General features: G+C 35.5%; 1 protein-coding gene across 1 annotated transcript in view; it reads left to right on the top strand.

Annotated features, from left to right (window-relative positions):
• LOC109835617 (nuclear-pore anchor) overlaps positions 1–19,391 on the top strand; it is a 53,742-nt gene that overhangs the window by 22,177 nt on the left and 12,174 nt on the right. The window contains exons 27-35 of the mRNA XM_020403588.1: positions 4,873–5,052; positions 5,149–5,199; positions 7,016–7,066; positions 12,740–12,823; positions 12,889–12,963; positions 13,055–13,239; positions 13,323–13,425; positions 14,889–15,005; positions 18,449–18,541. Coding sequence (XP_020259177.1) covers positions 4,873–5,052; positions 5,149–5,199; positions 7,016–7,066; positions 12,740–12,823; positions 12,889–12,963; positions 13,055–13,239; positions 13,323–13,425; positions 14,889–15,005; positions 18,449–18,541 — 939 coding nt within the window. The remainder of the gene's footprint in view (positions 1–4,872; positions 5,053–5,148; positions 5,200–7,015; positions 7,067–12,739; positions 12,824–12,888; positions 12,964–13,054; positions 13,240–13,322; positions 13,426–14,888; positions 15,006–18,448; positions 18,542–19,391) is intronic.

The following is a 19,391-nucleotide window of genomic DNA, read 5'->3' as shown; positions in this document are numbered from 1 at the left end:
AAAAGAAACGGGCTAACCTGCGCACTCTCTTTTATAATAAGTTCTTGATATGGTTATGTAGAGAAAGATGTCTTTGTATGGATCTTTTAATCTTTGTTCTGATTTCATAATATTTATTCCTTTTTACATTTAATATTTTAGAAATGTGTTCCTCATTTACATTTTTTTCCTTTCATCTTTTCATTTGTAGAATCATTTGTGATACTTACTTTTAGGAACAAATAGAGGAGAAAACATATGTGTGAAAAATATTTTAATGATTTATAACATATCTGAGATACTAAACTTTATTTATAGGAATGAAACCATTAAAATAGCAACATATTATTAAATGATTCAAAGCAAATGTTGGAGATAAATTATGGTTCCCATCATTCATATGGAACGGTTTCATGGGGGTTCACTTTGATAATTGATCAACGTGCACAATAGCATCATCTAATTGTATTGTATTTATTATGAACAAATGAGAAAATCTGTCATTTAAGTATTCATATGCATGTAACTTCAATTTGTATTTGAATGCAAGTAAAACAATATGATTTCTTGGTATTTGACTAGCAATTGCAAATATTATGAATTGATGAGGAATAATCAAACTTAACTATTCATGTACTATCTACTTTAACTGATCAAACATACACAAAAATTGTAAAAATTTATGTTCCTTTGAAGAACATAATGGTATAATACAGTTAGGAAACTAATAAATGTTGTGAATCACATTATGTCATTAGGAGAAAAATAGTTATTGATGCATATTGTAAATTGTAGTATTGTGACGGTAACATGATCGACTAAATGACTGAGAGAAGGCTTGTACGCTCCGTGCCATTTATCCAAATTTTTCTTTGCACTACAAATTAAAGCTTGAACTCAAGACATGTTGATAGTTACATCATTGATAGCACTAATACCTCACTGCTGACAGCAACTCTTATACTAACTATTTTTTTCGCGCGAGTCACATGGTGATAGCCACTTTTTTGAGTCGCATTGTTTTGCACAAAGTCATGTAATATGAAATTTTATTTATGTAATTTTTAGAGGGAAAAAATATTAGAACGACAATCTACTGTGAGTTACCTATTCATAACCTTCCATCAATTACCTATTTAACATCTATATATACTTTAAGCCCCACTAACTTTCAACTCATTTAATATCATTAATTCCTCACTAATTACTCATAACATCTTAATAACTATGCATCTCCTCACTTTTCCATGGACTTTGTTCATTTTCTCTCTCTCTCTGTTACACCCTGTTTGGATGAGGGTGAATGGTGGAGAGGGGAAGGGAAATGAAATGGTTCACCGCGTTTGGAAGTGTTTTTTTAAAGATAATGGAGGGGAATGGGGGTGACAAGATTCACCTTCATTGGTAACCATTCTATAGGATTTCCTTTCCCCCAGATCGGGGTGTAGAGGAGATGAAATATTTTGAACCATCATAGTGTCAATCCAATGGTTACGTAATTGGTTCCTCTCCGTTTCCTTTACTAAACTCCCAAACATGATATCATATTTTTCCTTCTCTTCCTTTCACTTTCTCTTCCTTATTTTCTTTTCCCTCTTCCTTCCCTCCATTCGTAAACTCCCGAACATAGTGTAAGAGAACAGCGGAAAGTTCCAAAAAGAATCATCAAGTATGTGTACATGCAATGCACTCTCACTATACGTGTATTATATGTGTTTTAGTGTTGTTGAAGGTTTGGATTGTATGAAGTGATGTAAGTCTGTGTGACATTTGAGACCAAATTGCATAGATCCAGTCCTTAGTAAGTTCAAATTACTCTTTAGTTGCCATTTCACCCTTCTCAGCCCCCTCTTGGGTGACTTTCACAACGGATATGAGCGACAACCTGAGTGTTCTAAAGTATGTGACACAAGTTTTATACACTAGGACATGTTAGTATGTATGTGTGTATGAATAGGCTCTATTTAGCTTTAATCATGTACCTAAATGCAGATATTACACACCGATAAAAGTTCTATAATCTATACACAAGAACATCTTTGTGTGGTGTCAATACTGTTTATATACTGATAAGAGAGGGTGGCAAAGGCAGTGGCAAAGGAGGAGAGTTTTTGAAGGCATACAGATGCTTGGGTTAGGTATGCCGTATGAGTAGGGGGGATGTGGTGGCTTGATTTGGAAGAAAAGTGGTTTTAACTTTTAAGGTTTATTTAACAGGCGGTTTAAAAAAGTTCGGTTTGGGTTATAAAATGATTTGTTTTTGTTTACCCGAATAAGAATTAATAAACGCCCACATAATCATTTTATGCATGCGCTTTTCATAAGGAAATAACTTATGTGGTATGTCCGCATAACCAAGTAAATTGGTCCAATTCACAATGGAACCTGGCTGAATCCATTATGAAGCCGCTTATGCAGCTGCATTAACCAATATTGGGAACATTGGTTATTTGTTCACTTATCTCATGACATTGATATAGTTGAAAAAAGAGACAGGTTCAGATGTCTGTGCTAGTAAACCTGATAATTCTTCAGTGTTTTCCCTCTCTAAACATGTGTTTAAATACCATGATATCATATTTTCCTTTTTCTTTTACATGAGAAGAGTTGGGAGTCTTATGACACAGGATCTTAGTGTCTTGGCATGCCCCCTGCCTGACATGACGTAATTCTGTAAAAGAGTGAACTGGAAACACTTCTTTATGTGGCTTTTTGCTATTCCTAGAGTTAACCCCTCACATTCGATTTTAGTGATTGACTATACAAATTGAACATCCATTATGTTCATCTTGATCAATGTTACAGAAGGCGCTAGGCGGACTAGACATTTGGGCCAGTGCCTATCGCCTAGACGCGTAGGCGTACGCCAAGGCGTTTGGCTATTTTTTAAATTATTTAATTATAATACTTGATAAAAATATGTATTAAATTTATATAAATTTGTAAAAAATAGATAGCAGTTTTAGATCCACAATAAACCATACATAGTTAATATTAAATAGCCAAAATAATAACTAACAAGGTTATAAAAAACGCTAGGAGGCCTACGTGTTGGACCCAATGCCTAGAGCTTAGGAGGGTTTGTTTTTTAATTACAATAATTGATTGTAAATGTCAATGTTATAGAAATCTTAGGTGTCGGACTAGTGTGTAGGCAGATTTTCTTCTTCATTTAAGTGGCGGTCGAGGAGGTTTTGCTGAAGGAGGTAGTGGATGTGTTCATATTTAGAGGTTAAAAGAGTTTAGAGGAGGTTGGAGGGCGTGGAGGCTGCAACACAGAAAATCATGATCAAGGCCTAAAGGGTGCAGTCCACACAAATAGACAATGCTTCCCTAAAAACTCCCAAAATCTAGGTGGACAGCCTAGGTACTGCCTAGACACTAGGCGCTAGTTAGACGGTCTAGGTACCGCCTAGGTCTAGGCGTACGCCTAGACGGCCTAGGGGAGGCTTTTTAAAACAATGATTTTGATGCCCGAAAACCAAAAGTTTTAGTTTTATTTCCTGACGGATAGCTGTTAATAACAAGCTGTGAAGGTTACATTTTGTTTCTTTTTTGTCACGTATTTTTTTGGGGTTAAATTAGTTAAGCCAGCCATATTTGGGAACAAGTCACATTATGCCTCAATTTCTCTGAAGGATCAGGTGCTCTCATTAAAATTTCGGTTCTGACAATTTCTCTGTAGGATCAGGTGCTCTCATTAAAATTTCGGTTCTGACTTTTATTATTATTTTTATTATTGTTTTTTTTGGGTTTTGGTTCTGGTGTAGGCTAATTGTTCGTAACCATTAAACTTGTTGCGATCTCTGATTCTTTCAATATCTTTTCGCCTGAAGATATAATATATATTATAGTCAAAGCACTTGTTATCAGAAGACATGAATCCAAATAAATATAAAAGCTCGAATTAAGTTTAAATTAAGATCAGTTGAAGTTTGATATGTATGAAATCGAGACTAATTCCATTTATGGGTTTGGGATGCATATAGAAATTGTGGGGATATGGAAATAGTTAACAACTAGAGACATCAGGTTTCCCTCTTTGAATTTCTTATAGGTTTTGGTTTTTCCTGGCCAGAACTACCCATGCTGCTCATGTTCATACTCTATTTTTTATTTTTTTGAGCTACCTATGCAACTTAAAATTTATGTCGGTAGGTCCATGAGTCCACACAGAAGTCTTCACACAGAGAGAGCAAAATCAACAAGAATAACAGACAACCACAATGGATATATGTGGTTCGGCTAAACAAGCCTACATCCGCAGGAGAGCAATGCCAACTTGATTCGTTGGCTATGAATGGGAGATTACAAGTACAAGAGATCTCACCTCCAATAGGAGAACATGTAAAGCTAAAAGAACTTGTGAAAGGGTCTAACATGGAGAAAATGCGTTTAACACAAACCTTCAAAAAGAATGCTCTTCTCCTTCAACCTCCAACAAACTCCAAGAAACCCAAGAAATGGCTCTTCTCCAAGCTTCTCTCTTTTCGTTTATCTCTTCTTTTTTCTCTTGTTTTTTTTTCTCTATCCCACTTCATCCCTTCAGTTAAGGGTCCTCAATGTATTACAACCATGGGAACAAAACCAGTCCAATGGCCCATATTAAACATGAGCCAGCAACTAGCACAAATGGGTCCATGGGTGGGATTTGACTTCACCTAACTTAGCCTATTATCAACGATGCCTTAGTCCATACACTTTATTTCTTCTTAATCTTGTTTTAGCTGGAATTGTTCTGAATGTAAAATTTCCCCCTTTTTTAACTGTCATCACATATGGCTTGCATTATTTACTGACAACTAAATGTATTTCTCTTTTTTTCTCTCTCTTTCTTTTGCATTATTTACTGATAACTAAATGTATTTCTCTTTTTCCCCCTTTCTTTTGCAGATGGAATGGGCAGAAGCTAAAAAAGAACTTCAAGAAGAGAGAGATCGTGTTCGTTCTCTGACCCTTGAGAAGGAAAAGGCTGTAGAGAATTCTGTGAAGCATTTGGAAGAAATGAGAAAGGAATTAGCTGATGCTTGGCGTGCTGTTGCATCTGCTGAATCAAGGGCTGCAGTGGCTGAGGTTCTTTTACTTCTTGGCATTATATTTACTTTTTAATGGTTCATGTCCTCGTTAGTTGTTATCATGTCATCTCCTAAATTTTGGATTGTCATTTAGGCTCGATGCTCAGAACTTGGTGCCAAAATTAGCCTTACTGAGATGCAAAAGGTAACTGCTGAGTCTTGTGATCTTACAGGAGCATATATTTGTACTTTCTATATTATAGTGTCATTTCATTCAGCTGCTTGGTTTTGCATCATAAATGCGCAGCTGCGATTTGGGGGTTTTTCCGCCGCCGCCTGGGAAGAAAAATCGGAGAGGGGGAAGGCTTCAGCGGCTACTTCACAAAACCCTAACTTGATGGGGTTTTTATAGGGGAGATCGATGGGCTGGCGACAGCCTGTCGCCAGCGGCCCACGAACGCAGATATTATAGTGTCATTTCATTCAGCTGCTTGGTTTTGCATCATAAATGAACATTGAAAAGTACTATTATCTAGAATGTTTTTTAAACAGATGTATATGAATCTGTTTGCCCTAAGTTTTAACTTTTAAACCTTGCTACAAGCGTGTCTTATACAATAACATGGAATTCCACATAGAATCATCACACTTTTGATTGATTAAGTTGTGCGTTGCCGCTATTGGTCCCCATCAACTATTTATTTGCACAATGAAGATAAAAGAAGTGTACACATTGTACCTGAATCAAACTTGTGAGCAACGTAATATATCTATGTGAGAATCTGTGGAGCCAATAGAAATAAGTTCTCGCTAAATCAGTTTGGTCATGCTATGCAAGATTGCATAGTATCCATGGACTTAATAGGAAAGTTATGAAGATTTATTGGCCTAGGAGATATTGTATATATTTCGCTTCAACAAAGAGGTTGGTATCTTAGAAAAGGAACAATTGTCTGGTTATGTTGATGCTAACTAAATGACTTGTGGATGATAATAGCAATTGCTATATGAATAAAGCAAGGAAGAGACTCATTCATCTTTACCATATGATTACATTGTTTGGATTTAACTTATGTCATTGTTCACGTTTTGTATAATGACCTTTTTTCCTAATTGTGGATAAGTTTCCATCTTATTTGTTTGCCCAGTGAAGTAAAATCTCCATCTTGAAAGGTGCAGAGAATCTTCTTATCTAAAGGGATTACAATTACTATTACAAAACTCAATAGTGTGAGCTGTAACTTGAAAGCAATGCTATGGAAAGGAATGAGAAAATTTCTTACCTTAATGGTCTAGGAACGTATTGGCTTGTGGAAAATTAATTAATCATTGATCATGACTGTTTATGGAAGTGATAAGTGTAGGTTGATTTAGAGAACCACTTCTAGGGTTCTACCTTCTAAAATGCGAGTGCTGTTAAATATGTTTAGATCATCTTGCAGTGATGTTTTAGAAATGTACTGAGATATGAGGGCAATCATAAGAATATGGAGGATCATTCACTTTAGAAAAATGGAAGAGGTCGGTTTATACTGCATTTATTATTATTATTTTACAATTTTGAACAAAGGCGCTAACAGAAATCGAAACAAGGGGCTTCCCACAACCTAATCTCATCCCTTCACCATTTAACAAGGCCTCAGATTATTATGAGTGTATTTTTCAGCTGGTACCAGAAAAAAATGCTTAACTGGGTTTAAAGCAATAGTAAGATAGCTTCTAATTTGACAAAAACTGTTGCTTAATTGAACACTTCATTAGAGATGAGTGGATAAATTTGGTTCATGTTATTGATAAAAACTGCTCTGGGAGCTTTTTGATTGCTGGTGCACTTAGCTGAGGACAATGTAGAGATAAGTTCCTCTACTTGCTATCTTAGAGTTAGCGGTAATATAAGATAAATGATTATTTAAGAAAGTTTCTTCAATTTTTGCTTTTTCAACGTATATCAGATAGTACGTTTTTATGTTAAAGTATATCCTTTTAGTTTTCACATTTGATTATTTTTGTTGAACATGTAGGTAACTAGGAAGGATGGTGGAGATGAGCATTCAGCACTCCCTGCAAATGAGGTATGTGCATACATAATGTTGAAGTTAGATTCATCATTTTTTTTACTGCCCATGGTGAAAATAATGGCAATTTGTGTAGCATACACATGTACACTTTTTAATAAGCAGACTTGATATACTACAGGCAGAGACGTGAACAATCCTGAAAAAGTAGGACTTGAGGAGACTATGACACAAATTTTTGTGTGTGTGTATATGCATGTGATGTGTATAACACTATGTATGCATCTATTTAGATAACACTTCAATAACATAATGATCAAGTCATGTTAGTTAGGAGATATAAAAGCGAAATGGAATTTTTACCATTTAAATTTAGCACTTCTAACCAAGAACTTTATTGAATCAAGGAAGTCTTATAATAATTTATCTAACAGGAGGCCACGCCCATGTATCTCTTTAATGTCAAAGAACCATTTATGAATCCTTTAAAACAACACGTCTTCATGTTGTTCGGCATGTAATCTTTTGATTATTTTTAGAACTTGACATGACTTTGCTACTTCTCTGATTGCTTGAAATCCTAGATTACTCAGGAAAGGTAATACCTTGAGGGGAAAGTTTTGGGCAAGTTTCCTGTTCTGTACATGTTGACCCTGGTCTCATTGTTGAAGAGTCCATGCTTCATAGTTGGTTGTTATTCGAATATGGTTGTGTGTGCAATGCATTTGTTTTTTGAGCTATGGTTTCTTGCATTATGTGTTTGAATTTCACCCAAGTTACTGGGAGGCCTCATTTGGGCTCCCGTATCCTTGTCCGACACTTACTGTATCCATATCACTCCTTGGACACAATATACATATACATTTGTTCAGACATGTACTCAATTATATAATGCATGGTTTGTTTCAAGACATTCGTGATACACTTCTTGGACACATAGCGGAAACTTCGCCTCAAATTTCTACAGCTCGTTGAGATCTGGTCGGGTTCGTTTCACCCATATTCAGTTCATAAATCTAATCATAAAGGGTTTGGGTATTTAATTAAAACACAAGCGGTTTTTCAATTTATAATCTACTGAATAAAAGAAACTATAAATATTATAGGAATTTTGGTTCATAACATGTGAATGAAAAAACAATATTGATCACGTATAAATTATTAATATCAATATGTATATCTATAGTCGTGTCCCTGTATCCTGCCTTTTACAAATTGATGTGTCCCGTATCTGCGCCCGTGTTCGCACCCACAGTCCCGCACCCGTCTCATGCCCAACAACATAGTTTTCACGTGTTTTTATTATTATTTTTTTTGGAAAGAAATTGAATGTAGTCCTTTTACCAACTATGCCAGGCATAAGGTCATATTTCCTATAGATATTCTGTGTTTTATTGTAGGGATTTTCATCCATGAAATTTAGGGTACTAGCTGCAATGAATCCTATGCGTTATGAATCAAGTGGCCAAATGAGATTTGTTTTTTTTACCCCAGAGACTGCCGAGCTTAGTGGAAACAAGAAAACTATATTCATATAATAATCATCGGGTGGGTAATGAAACCTGATAGATATTCAGGTCAGTGTTTTCAAAGGCGCGCGCCTCATTGCGCCTTATGCGCCCTACGATGCGGGGCGGTGGCGAAGCGCCCCACACCTGATGCAGCAGTGCTTTTTGCGCCTCGCGTACGTCCGTACTTTGTGTAGGATGCATGTAGTACATTTCCTCATATAGTTTTGTTTGTTAACATTTCAATCAAATCTTTATACTTGATATTCCATATCCCAAAAAGCAAAATAAATCCATTGGGTTTTTTTAATAACCTTCAATTGAGGACCATTACTAATCCTTAGTTTGGATATAAGTCTTGATTTAACATTTGATTTGAAAATTTATGAAATTTGCTACTATGTTGGGTGTTAGCATTAGAAATTAAGGCAATATATTGTGACTTTGTAGCAAGATATTATTTATCATGATATTTTTTATGTAAATTCTAAAAACATGTTCTTTCGCGCTTGATTACATATATTGAAATATTATATGTGTGGTTTGCGCCTCGCATCACTCGGGCGCGCGCATCGCGTTACGCCTTGCGCATGTGTGCGTAAAGATGCTTTGCGCCCCGCATTGCGCCTCGCGCATTGAAAACACTGATTCAGGTAGTATGTGGTTTAACTTATGGTAAAGTTGGAAATGACTTATCCAACTATTAGTAAAAGGCTGAAATGTTGCCTAATAGATTTTCGTGTATTTGAACTCGGATTAACATATTCTTTTAAAAAAATAAGGAAAATTTTTTTATTTACAGGAGAAGATTGATTCTTTGTACCAAAGAAGAAAAAAAATCACATGCAGTCCTTAAAACTATCCCTTATTAGTTTAGGCTCTTGTAAACTCAAAGCCAGAAACCTAATCTAAGTCTCAAAGAGCGGTGTATAGTTTTAATCATAGAGTAAGAAAACTATAGGTGAGAAATATGACTTACTGTTTATAGCAACCCTGCTATTTCAAGATGAATCAATCATATTCTAATATTCTCCAACTGTCCTTTCTAATTTTTCTTATTGTGGCTTGGTTTGGAGATCTTGGGACCCCATAATCAATATAGATTGCCACTTCTCACTTGGATGATATGCTTGACCCATCTCGTTCTCCCTCCCAATATTTGGCAGTGCCTGCCCTACAGTTTTCATTATCTTTTCCTGGATTTTTGAGAAAAATGTTGCTTTATTTTCTTATACATCTTAGTATATATTCCTGAGTTCAGACTGTTCAACATATAAGTTAGATTCTCTCCTTAGCACTGATTCTTCGGGTGTATATTATGCACCATGTATGTTTTTTTCCCAAGCACTGAATTGCAGTCCCTGATACGAATGTAACTTCTCTACTTCGGGAACTTAGCGATCCTCATGGGAGCTTGAGGATAGATGATTCTCATGGTACCTTGAAAATAGAAGCGTGGTCAACGACGAATAGTAAAAATCAGAAAAACGATGAAAATTAGGAAGCTGGCAAAGTAGCTTTGGCATGATACATGGGCGGAGTTGTTGATATGTATCTTCTTTACTTCGGGAACTTAGCGATCCTCATAGGAGCTTGAGAATAGATGATTATCATGGTAGCTTGAGAATAGAAGTGTGGGCGGAGTCGTTGATAACGGCAAAAACGGTAAAAATCAGGAAAACGTCGAAAATCAGGAAGCTGGCGAAGCAGCTCTGGCCGGTCGACCGATGGGCTAGCATCGGTCAACCGATGAAGCACTATCGGTCGACCGCTTAACCATCACAAGTCGATCGGTCACCTACACGCTACAGGGTCAGAAAAACATAGTTCTGGACGGTCGACCGATGCATCCTTATCGGTCAACCGATATAGGTACAGCAGTCGACCGATATCGGGTCTGGGCTGATCCTAATTCCTAGCTGGTTTTGGGTTTTAGGGTTTGTATAAATAGAAACCCTATTGATTCGGGATTTCCAAGGAGAAACTCGTGAGATTTGAGAATAGAGATAATCGTTCTTTATTCTAGAGAGATTGTGAGGAGAGATTTGTAAATACTTGATCTTCATAATCTAGAGAAGGTATTTTCTTTCATCATATCGAATTGTTCTTGTGTTTTGCTGTTTTTCTTCTCAAAACCCACATTTGATAATTCCACAATCAAAGGTGCTCGCACGGTAACTCGTATCAGTCCCACTGGATATTTTTGCCCAGCCCTTTTATGTTCCTTAGCTCATTGCTTATTTATTTTGTTCGTCTTTGTGACCTCTGATGGGAATCCAGGAAGAGTATATTCCAGGAGAAAGAAACAAGTGATTAGATTGGGAGAATATTTATTGATTCTGGAAATATTCATCATGATCTCAGAGATTTTAATTGATGGGATTTTATATTAGTTCAATTTTTGCTAAGATTTGAACGTGATTTAGGGATTTGATTTGATATTGTTATGGTTATAAATAATGATGTGAAAGGCTTCAGTAAGGGCAGACTATTTTGATATGATAATTCTGAGTTTTACATTAGCAAGTGAATTGCTTTGATGGTGTGAAGCCCATTTTATTTTAATTATTTTGATCAAATCACAACCTTCATCATACCCTCAATCCATATCTAACCATCCACTCAAACAAATCCTATCTCCTCTCAAGATCGCGTCATACTGTTCACGTAAACAGTTTTTCGATACTGTTCATACTCTGCTCCAATACACGATAATATTGTCGCGTGATTCTCCCATCTTCTCAACATCAGATCATTGTTCACGGTCGCCGATCACTATCCATGGTCGCCGATCATTGTTCACGTGAACAGTATCCCCGCAAAGTGCGTGGTAAACTCAGATCTAAGTTGTTGAGACCTCATTGGTTCCTCAATCTCGTGGAACAGTGTAACAGAGCCTTTCGACTCAATTCTGATTTGGATCTTGTACGATTTGGTGTGAGTTCCTTACACCGTCAGGTGATCTCTAATCATAATCGCATATCCAAACCTTGCTCCTACAATGCTATAGAACTTGTAGTCAATTTATCAATATCATTGTTTACTGTTCTCTATTTGTGGATATTGTTTAAATGATCATCGCATGCATATAATTGGATTGCATTCATACTTAGGACCCTGTTAGACTTTTGCATACATGACTAGTTCTATGCACTTAGTTGTTTTCTATAGGGGTGAGCATAGTTCGGTTCAAACTGAACAAACCGACCAAACTGACCGAGATTTAACAGTTCGGTTTGATTTTTATTAGAGTTCAGTTTGGGTCGGGTTGAAGTTTTTTCAACCCGAACCGACCGAATTGTATTACCCATTCTAATTACAATTTACATTTGCTTAATCCCGACCCATTATAGTTCATATAGAGTTACTCCTCTGCAGCTTGATATATTTTTCTCTCACGCAACCTGATAGCGATAAAATACCCTAACAATAGTATCCTCTCCAATTCTAGGACTTTTCGTTATTTCTAGTTCTCTATCCCTCTCTATTACATATTCGCTTCTTATATTTTAGACCAATCCACTTTGGAGGTAAGAAACTTAAACCATAATGTTGATTCTAACATTTTCCTGATTTTTCTCCTCGATTGATACATTTTTGGATTAGACTTCTCTTTGGATCAGAGTTATAATTTTATAGAAACTATACCGAACATCCAAGTTATTACATATTTTTTATTTACTTTGTCTATCAAATTGAGATCACTATAATTCTTTATGTAAGTTTTCTCTAAAAAAAATTTATGTAATCTTTGGTAGGAATAAGATTTTGATTTCTACATCCAATATTCAGTAGCATTTAATAGTTTATGAATTTTAATAAATTGAAATGTAACAGACTTCTTTCTTCGTCAACAGATTAGAGGTGAAATTGAATTTGGACATAACATTTGTACCTAAGTACCTAAGTAAAAACCGAACAAACCGACCCGAACCGAACCGATTGCACAACCCTAGTTTTCTAGGTTATCATCTGTATGATTGCTTGATTCATTTGGCATTAGTGTTTTCCTTTGTCCTGACTTGCGTCAACCTCTTATCACTAATTTGTACCTAGTTATGTCTTTTTTCAATCTTTACGGGCCGCTGTCTACAGACTTCCCCCTTCTGGTAGCAGTTTTGTGTGTGCGTGTGCGCGTGTTCTATTGTTCACTTTTCCGCTATCATGTTTTCGGTTCTCTGTTCAAGTGTTCATGCTTTATATTTATGCGATGTTTATCTAGGTCAATGGAGAGCTGTGGAAAACAAAAGACGAGTTGGAGAAATTGAAACAGGAAGCACGAGCAAACAAGGAATACATGTTACAGGTACCAAAAGCTTTCCTTACTTTTTCTCTTAGTTCTTATTACATTTTATGCAACATTTGCTGCAGTACAAAGAAATAGCACGGACAAATGAAACTGCATTGAAGCAAATAGAGTCAGCACACGAAGAGTACAAGCTAGAGGTAAGGATACCTTTTTGTAACTGCCTCATTTCTTATTAACTTGTAATTCTGTTAAGGAATGCCCCTATATTAATTTTGTAATTTAATGCAGGCACAAAAGCTGAAGAAGGCATTAGAAGATGAAATTCAATCCCTTAGGATCAAGGTTCATGATCTGGAAAGCAGCTACAAATTGAAGTCTGAGGAATCTGCTTTGGCTATTGAAAGTAAAGAACAAGCACTTTCTTTGGCAATGACTGAGACTTTAAGCCTGAGGCAAGAGATTCAAGAAAAATCGTGAGTATTATTATCCTCATAACATTCAAAACCATAATTACTAGACATGTATTCTTTATACATTTGTTTTGTTGATGTTGTAGATCACAGATAGAGATGCTGGAAATTCAAGTATCTTCTTTGAAAGAGGATGTGGTTAAGGAGCAGAAACGATGGCGGACTGCACAAGACAATTATGAGAGACAGGTTTCATTTGACTGTTCTGCTTCCACTAAACCCCTGTGATATCTTAAGAAATAGGTGAAATCATCAGATTCTATGTATATAGTGCAGCACCTATGTTGCACCGCCACATTGGAGGCCAAGGACCTTGTACCCCGTGTTCAACGAGGAGTGCTAGCAAAACTCCCGCAAGGCGAGTGCCGCTGTCACTCGCCTCAAAAATAGAGGATCGGGGTTTGGGTTAAATTTTGGTTTAGGTTAGGGTTAGGTTAAGTAAACCCAACGCCACCCCTTTATTTCTTGGGCGAGTGACAGCGGCACTCGCCATGCGCGAGTGTCGCTAGCACTCCTCATGTTCAACATGCTGCACTGAGACAATAGACGAAATCGGTAAAGACGTGTTCCCATGTCCAACATATGTTAACCCCTATGATGTCTTAGGAAATAGGTGGAAATCACCAGAAACTATGTAGATAGTGCAGCACCAATGTTGCACCACCACGTTGGAGGCCAAGGTCCTGTACCCAGTGTCCAACACGTATCTGCACTGCACATAGAGGAACTTGGTAGAGATTTCTTCCCATGTCCAGCATGCGTTTGGCCTTGTATTGACCCAGAGATAACTCGATATGGGCATGACAATGTAATTTTGATGGTTTATGTGACTCAAGTTTTATAGTTTATATCAACTACATTTGTATGATTTTGTTCTTTAAAATTGTATGAATTTTGTTCTTTAAAACCTTGAGATTATTTTTGGTAATTAAAACCTTGAGATTAAGAATTGATTCTCAGTATTTATTGTTTTTATTGAAAACTACTTAAAAGCGTGTTGTAGTTTTCTTAAAATTTTGCTATGTCAATGTCTGTGCAACACAGAACAATATACAAAATTTTTATTAGGTAATTTAACTAATAGTATAAGGTATGCAGTATGGAGCATCTTTATTCATTTAGCAATAAAATTATTAGAAAATAGAATACTTTCACCAATGATGATTTTTTTTTCTTCATATTCTAAAATATACTGAAATATGATACGCTTGGATAGTAATAATAATCTTGCCTTTTCCTTACATTTCACTTTTATATGTTATGATGGCCTACTTATTTGGTAATCATATTGCGGCTGGGGTTTCTCAAGTTATTAAGTAGCAGTTTTGAGGTCAGAAGGTTTTAGCCTGCCATTGCCTTTCACCATGCTGTTACATTTTAAATATTGGGCATACTTGCTTAATTTATACAAAAAATGATTTTCTAACAGTTGTTCTGCCAACACCACCTGAAACCCACATAGACATACAGCCCATCCAAAATGGAAGTGATTACCTGATTCTTTTGAAGGGAAATGCCTGCCAAATTTTGTACTAACATTAGATTCGTATATTTAATGATTAATATAATGACTCAACCAATTAGCAATTCTTTAGTCTTTATTATTTATTTATGCTTATTAATTTGATACCCTTTTTCTCAATGTTCTGCAGATCATTCTTCAATCTGAGACAATCCAAGAGTTGACAAGTACATCTAAGGAGCTATCCACATTGCAGTCTGAAATAACAAAATTAAAGAAACTTTCAGAAGCACAAAAAACTGAAAATGTAAGTCCCATTTTCATTTGCTTTTGTTGCTTGATATCTAAATTATGCAACTTTATGGACTTTTATATGCCTTGCACTTTGGATTTTACAGTTTTTTAAAACAAATATTAGTACCTCAAATCTTTCATATTTTGGAACTAATCCCCCATGTCTTTATATTTGAAGTTAGTCTTGCAAATCTTTCACGTGTTTTGATATTAGTTCGCCGAATCTTCATATTTTGAGATTGGTAGTCCCCCAATCTTATAAGTACTTTGAAATTATTCTTGAAAATTACTTTAAGGAATATTTCACCCAAATCAAACAACTGCTAATTAGGGGGACTAATTTCAAAATAGTAATAAGATATGGGTGACTGATCAAATTTCAATGATTTGAGGTACTAGTATCAAAATATTAAAGATTTGAGGGACTAACATCAAAATAACCCTTGAATTTATGTTGATATACACCCTGACTTTTATAGATAAGCTTGCATACAGATTGTGAGCAGGTTTGCACACACATACTGTATTTGCACAAGCTTGCGTGCATACAGATTGTGAGCATGTTTGCACACACATACTGTATTTGCACAAGCTTGCATATGTGTCCTGAAGTGGTTTAGCAATGTTTTGCATTTATATTCTTAGCTATCAGTTGCGTGTTATTTTAAAAGTTTAGAGATGGGAGCATCCATTGTGTGCTATTTAAATGTTCAATTAAACTATGGTTATTGGTCAAACGTAACGAACTATGTTATTTAGTATTTCGATGTATTAAGTTTTGAGAAGACCTATATGTCGAGATCCCATTATTAAATATTTACCAAATCACTTGAGAGCACATATCTTGATTTATCGTGATCTATTCTTGCCTTCATGCATTTATGTAAGTTTCCTGTAAATCCCTGAATTCTAATAAAATGTGAAGTGTTATTTATCATTGAGATCCCATTACCAAATCTAGCAAATCACTTGACTGAAAAGGTCTTGATTTATCATAATTTTGATTTTCAGTAGTTAATTAATTGTTTCTCATGGAACCTATTAGAATGTTCCAATGTAAATCATAAGACCTTTTACCAAAAATGTATCCAATCAACCGTTCAGTTTAATGACATTTCTCAAGTTAATCCTAAACGGGGCACAATCCAAACATATCCTTTTGATCCCTAACCATTTACTAGAAGAAACTTGAACCTTAATATTTCATAATTTTCTGAGCCCTCCAGATTGTTTTCTTTTATTTGAAAGCTACTTTTTTTGTCTAATTTGTTGATTGGACTAAATGATCAAAAAGCTGAACTTTTTTTATTCAAGGATATAGTCTATTTGGGCTACCTACGGAAGAAAATCCTACCCCTGAATAATTCAATTTGAATTTAAAATCAAGAAACACGTTAAAACTTTCTGAAGTAAATATCATTAATATTGACTTATTGTTTAGGGAAAAATATTTTTCAACTGCCTAACTGTATGCATAATAAACACTAAAAACTGCTTGTAGTACTGTTTCAAAATTTTTGGAGCATTTGATATTTATTTCGGTAAAATATAGTTCATTTCTAGTTCTCAACAGTATTTATTTCACTCTTAAGGGTTTACAATAGTTTGTAGAGATAGTTTTCCTACCAATTGTTAAAAATATGTCATTTGCATCTAATCATTAATGGTTCAAAAAGGTAATTTGATTATGAACTTTTGATATTTTTTTGGAGAAACAATCTATTTTTTAGTAGTTAAGTTATTTTCTATTAATTTTCAATTGAAAACATATCGAATGATGTCCACTGTTTTAAAAAACCTCCGCCTAGTCCGCTTAGGCGTACGCCTAGGCCTAGACGGTACCTAGGCCACCTAACTGGCGCCTAAGCACTAGGCGGTATTTAGGATGCCCACCTAGATTTTACGAGCGTTTAGAGGAGCATTGTCTGCTTACGTAGATTGCACCATGTAGGCCTTGATTGTGATTTTATGTGTCGTAGCCTACACGTCCTCCAAACACCATTAACCTCCAAATATGAACACCTCCACTACCTCCTCCGACCTTCAGGAAAACCTCATCGACCACTACTTAAATGAAGAAAAAAAAACGCCCAGAAACCGTTTAAGCGCCCGCCTAGGCGACTAATCGCTGGGCACCAAGTCCGACGCCTAGAAGCGCCCAGCGTTTAATGTAACATTGAATGATGATCAAGGTCGGTTTCCAAAACAGCTTCTGGCAATTGATGAACCGTTTGGGATTACCGATTACTCATATTAAAAACAAGTAAAAGGTCCTTCGTTTAAGAAACCTGATAATTTGTGGTAGTGTCTTGTAATTTTACCTTATGTTTTGTATGAAGCGTCATGCTTTTGTGTCCCTTGAAATACTTCCTTCTGTTTCGTTCAATTCTACTTGACTGCTAATTACAATTGCTTAGAGATTTACTATGTTTGTCTTTTCCAATAGAGCTTTAACTGTTCACAATAAGTTCTGTTTTTTCTCCAAATAGCTTAATGATAGGTGCATAGATAATTATTGCTTTTGTTTAAGAGTTGTAACTTCAATGTGTATTTGTCAATAGTTACAAGTTACTGTTAATCATTCAAAAAAAATTCCCTTTTAACATTTCGAATTTTTTTAATCTCATGTAACATCATTCTGAAAATAGCTTCAAATATTCATATTGGACATGGTTAGAATGCCTCCAAGTTGTGGTTTCAATCTTGTTCTGCCTTTGCTGTAGAAGCTAAGTATTTATTATATATCCTGTAATATTATTTAGAACTTCTTTAGGACTGAAGGATATGGGTCAAATTGACACCTATAGAATTTTAGACTTCGCCTTTTCTAGTTTCATCTTGGATAAAGTCTCGTACATTTAGGACTTGCTGAATTTGGAGGACATGGTGCCGAGCAGGTTCTGTGGTACTAATTTCTGGGGATTGACTGCTTTTGGGACGATGTAGGTTTATGAAGTATGAACCTACCCAATCGGCTTGGTGGTTGACATCCTGTCATAAATTGGTCAATGTTTCTATTAAGCTTTCCTATTGCAGGATCCTTCATAAATTGATCGATCCATATCTGAAAAACTTCTCTATGATAAAAGCTTCTGATGCTGTCATAAACTTGTTTCTTATAATTTCAGTTCTGGAGTATGTTTGGCATCATGTAACTCATGTTCTATTTCCATCATGTTTTATATCTTTAGAAAAACTTTACATTTCGTAGGTAAATCATATTTTCATCCCCGAGGACTATGTGCAGCTGATGTGATCTTAAAGGAAGCAGTAAAATAATCTTCCATCTGCAAATACATGTTTTTTGATAGTACATTGTAGTTGGATTGGTACACTACTTAGGAGAATACCTGAGGCAATATAATTGTCTTAACAAATACTTTTTTTCTTTCTTATGCTTAAGTTCTTTTGCTTGATCTGGCTTTTGCTTTTACTTCTCTGATGACAATATTCTAGGATCTTTTAAAAAAATCATGGGAAAATGAAAAAGTGGAGCTGCAACAACTAAAAAGTGAAGCAGAAAGGAAGTATTACGAAGTAAATGAACAGGTAAGCAGTGACTGAACGACATGTCAGTGTGTGCTTTTTTGTCTTTCATGATCCCACCGTTTTCTTCTGCTGTTTTCATGCATGCTTATGATGTTGTACAATACAAAACAGATTAGTAGTAAGAATCGTATACGCCTTTTCCAGACAAAGTTTGTTTTTGTATATTGTGATATGTGTGGTTTACTATGATTAAAAAATATCTTAAATTTTTTAAATATCAATGGTTATCATTCATTTGTTTGGTACTCATTTTACCTCAAGACAAAAGAAGGAAAAAGAGAAGACCTTGTTCTTACTCTAGGCCTGCTCACCTGCTGTACCATGTTGACCATGTTTCTGGCTATGCATTGATGGTCATTATTTGATTAATTATCAATTTTAACTTTCTAACAAGTATTTAGCCCGTGCTCGCACGGGTGAGTCTTACATGGTGAATATCCCAGAAAAACCCCTCGATTATTTTAATTTGAGAAAATCCCACTCAAGTTTGGGCATATCGCAGATAACCCCACTCTATTTTAAAAATTCGAGAAAAAAATCCCCTCAACTATGGGATGTCTCACGAAAATCCCCTAATTTTGCACACTTTCGTCACCGATACTCCATGGCATTATTTCAAAATGTAAAAATAACTGAAATATCCTTTTGAAGGTCACCCCATTCAATTGCAAAGAAACTCGCAACCGGTAAAAAAGATCTTGATTTATTTACAATGTTTTTTCCCCTCTTTCTACTCTCTCTCTTATCCTAAAAATATCAGAGTATTTTTTTTATGATTAAGGAATAATTTCGTCTTTTCTCAGTCACCTGTTTGTTATATAATAATAATATGCTAAAAATGATGGTGTTA

Source organism: Asparagus officinalis, chromosome 3 (assembly GCF_001876935.1).
Source record: "Asparagus officinalis chromosome 3, Aspof.V1, whole genome shotgun sequence".
Classification (NCBI taxonomy): domain Eukaryota; kingdom Viridiplantae; phylum Streptophyta; class Magnoliopsida; order Asparagales; family Asparagaceae; genus Asparagus; species Asparagus officinalis.
This window is presented reverse-complemented; position numbering and strand designations above follow the sequence as displayed.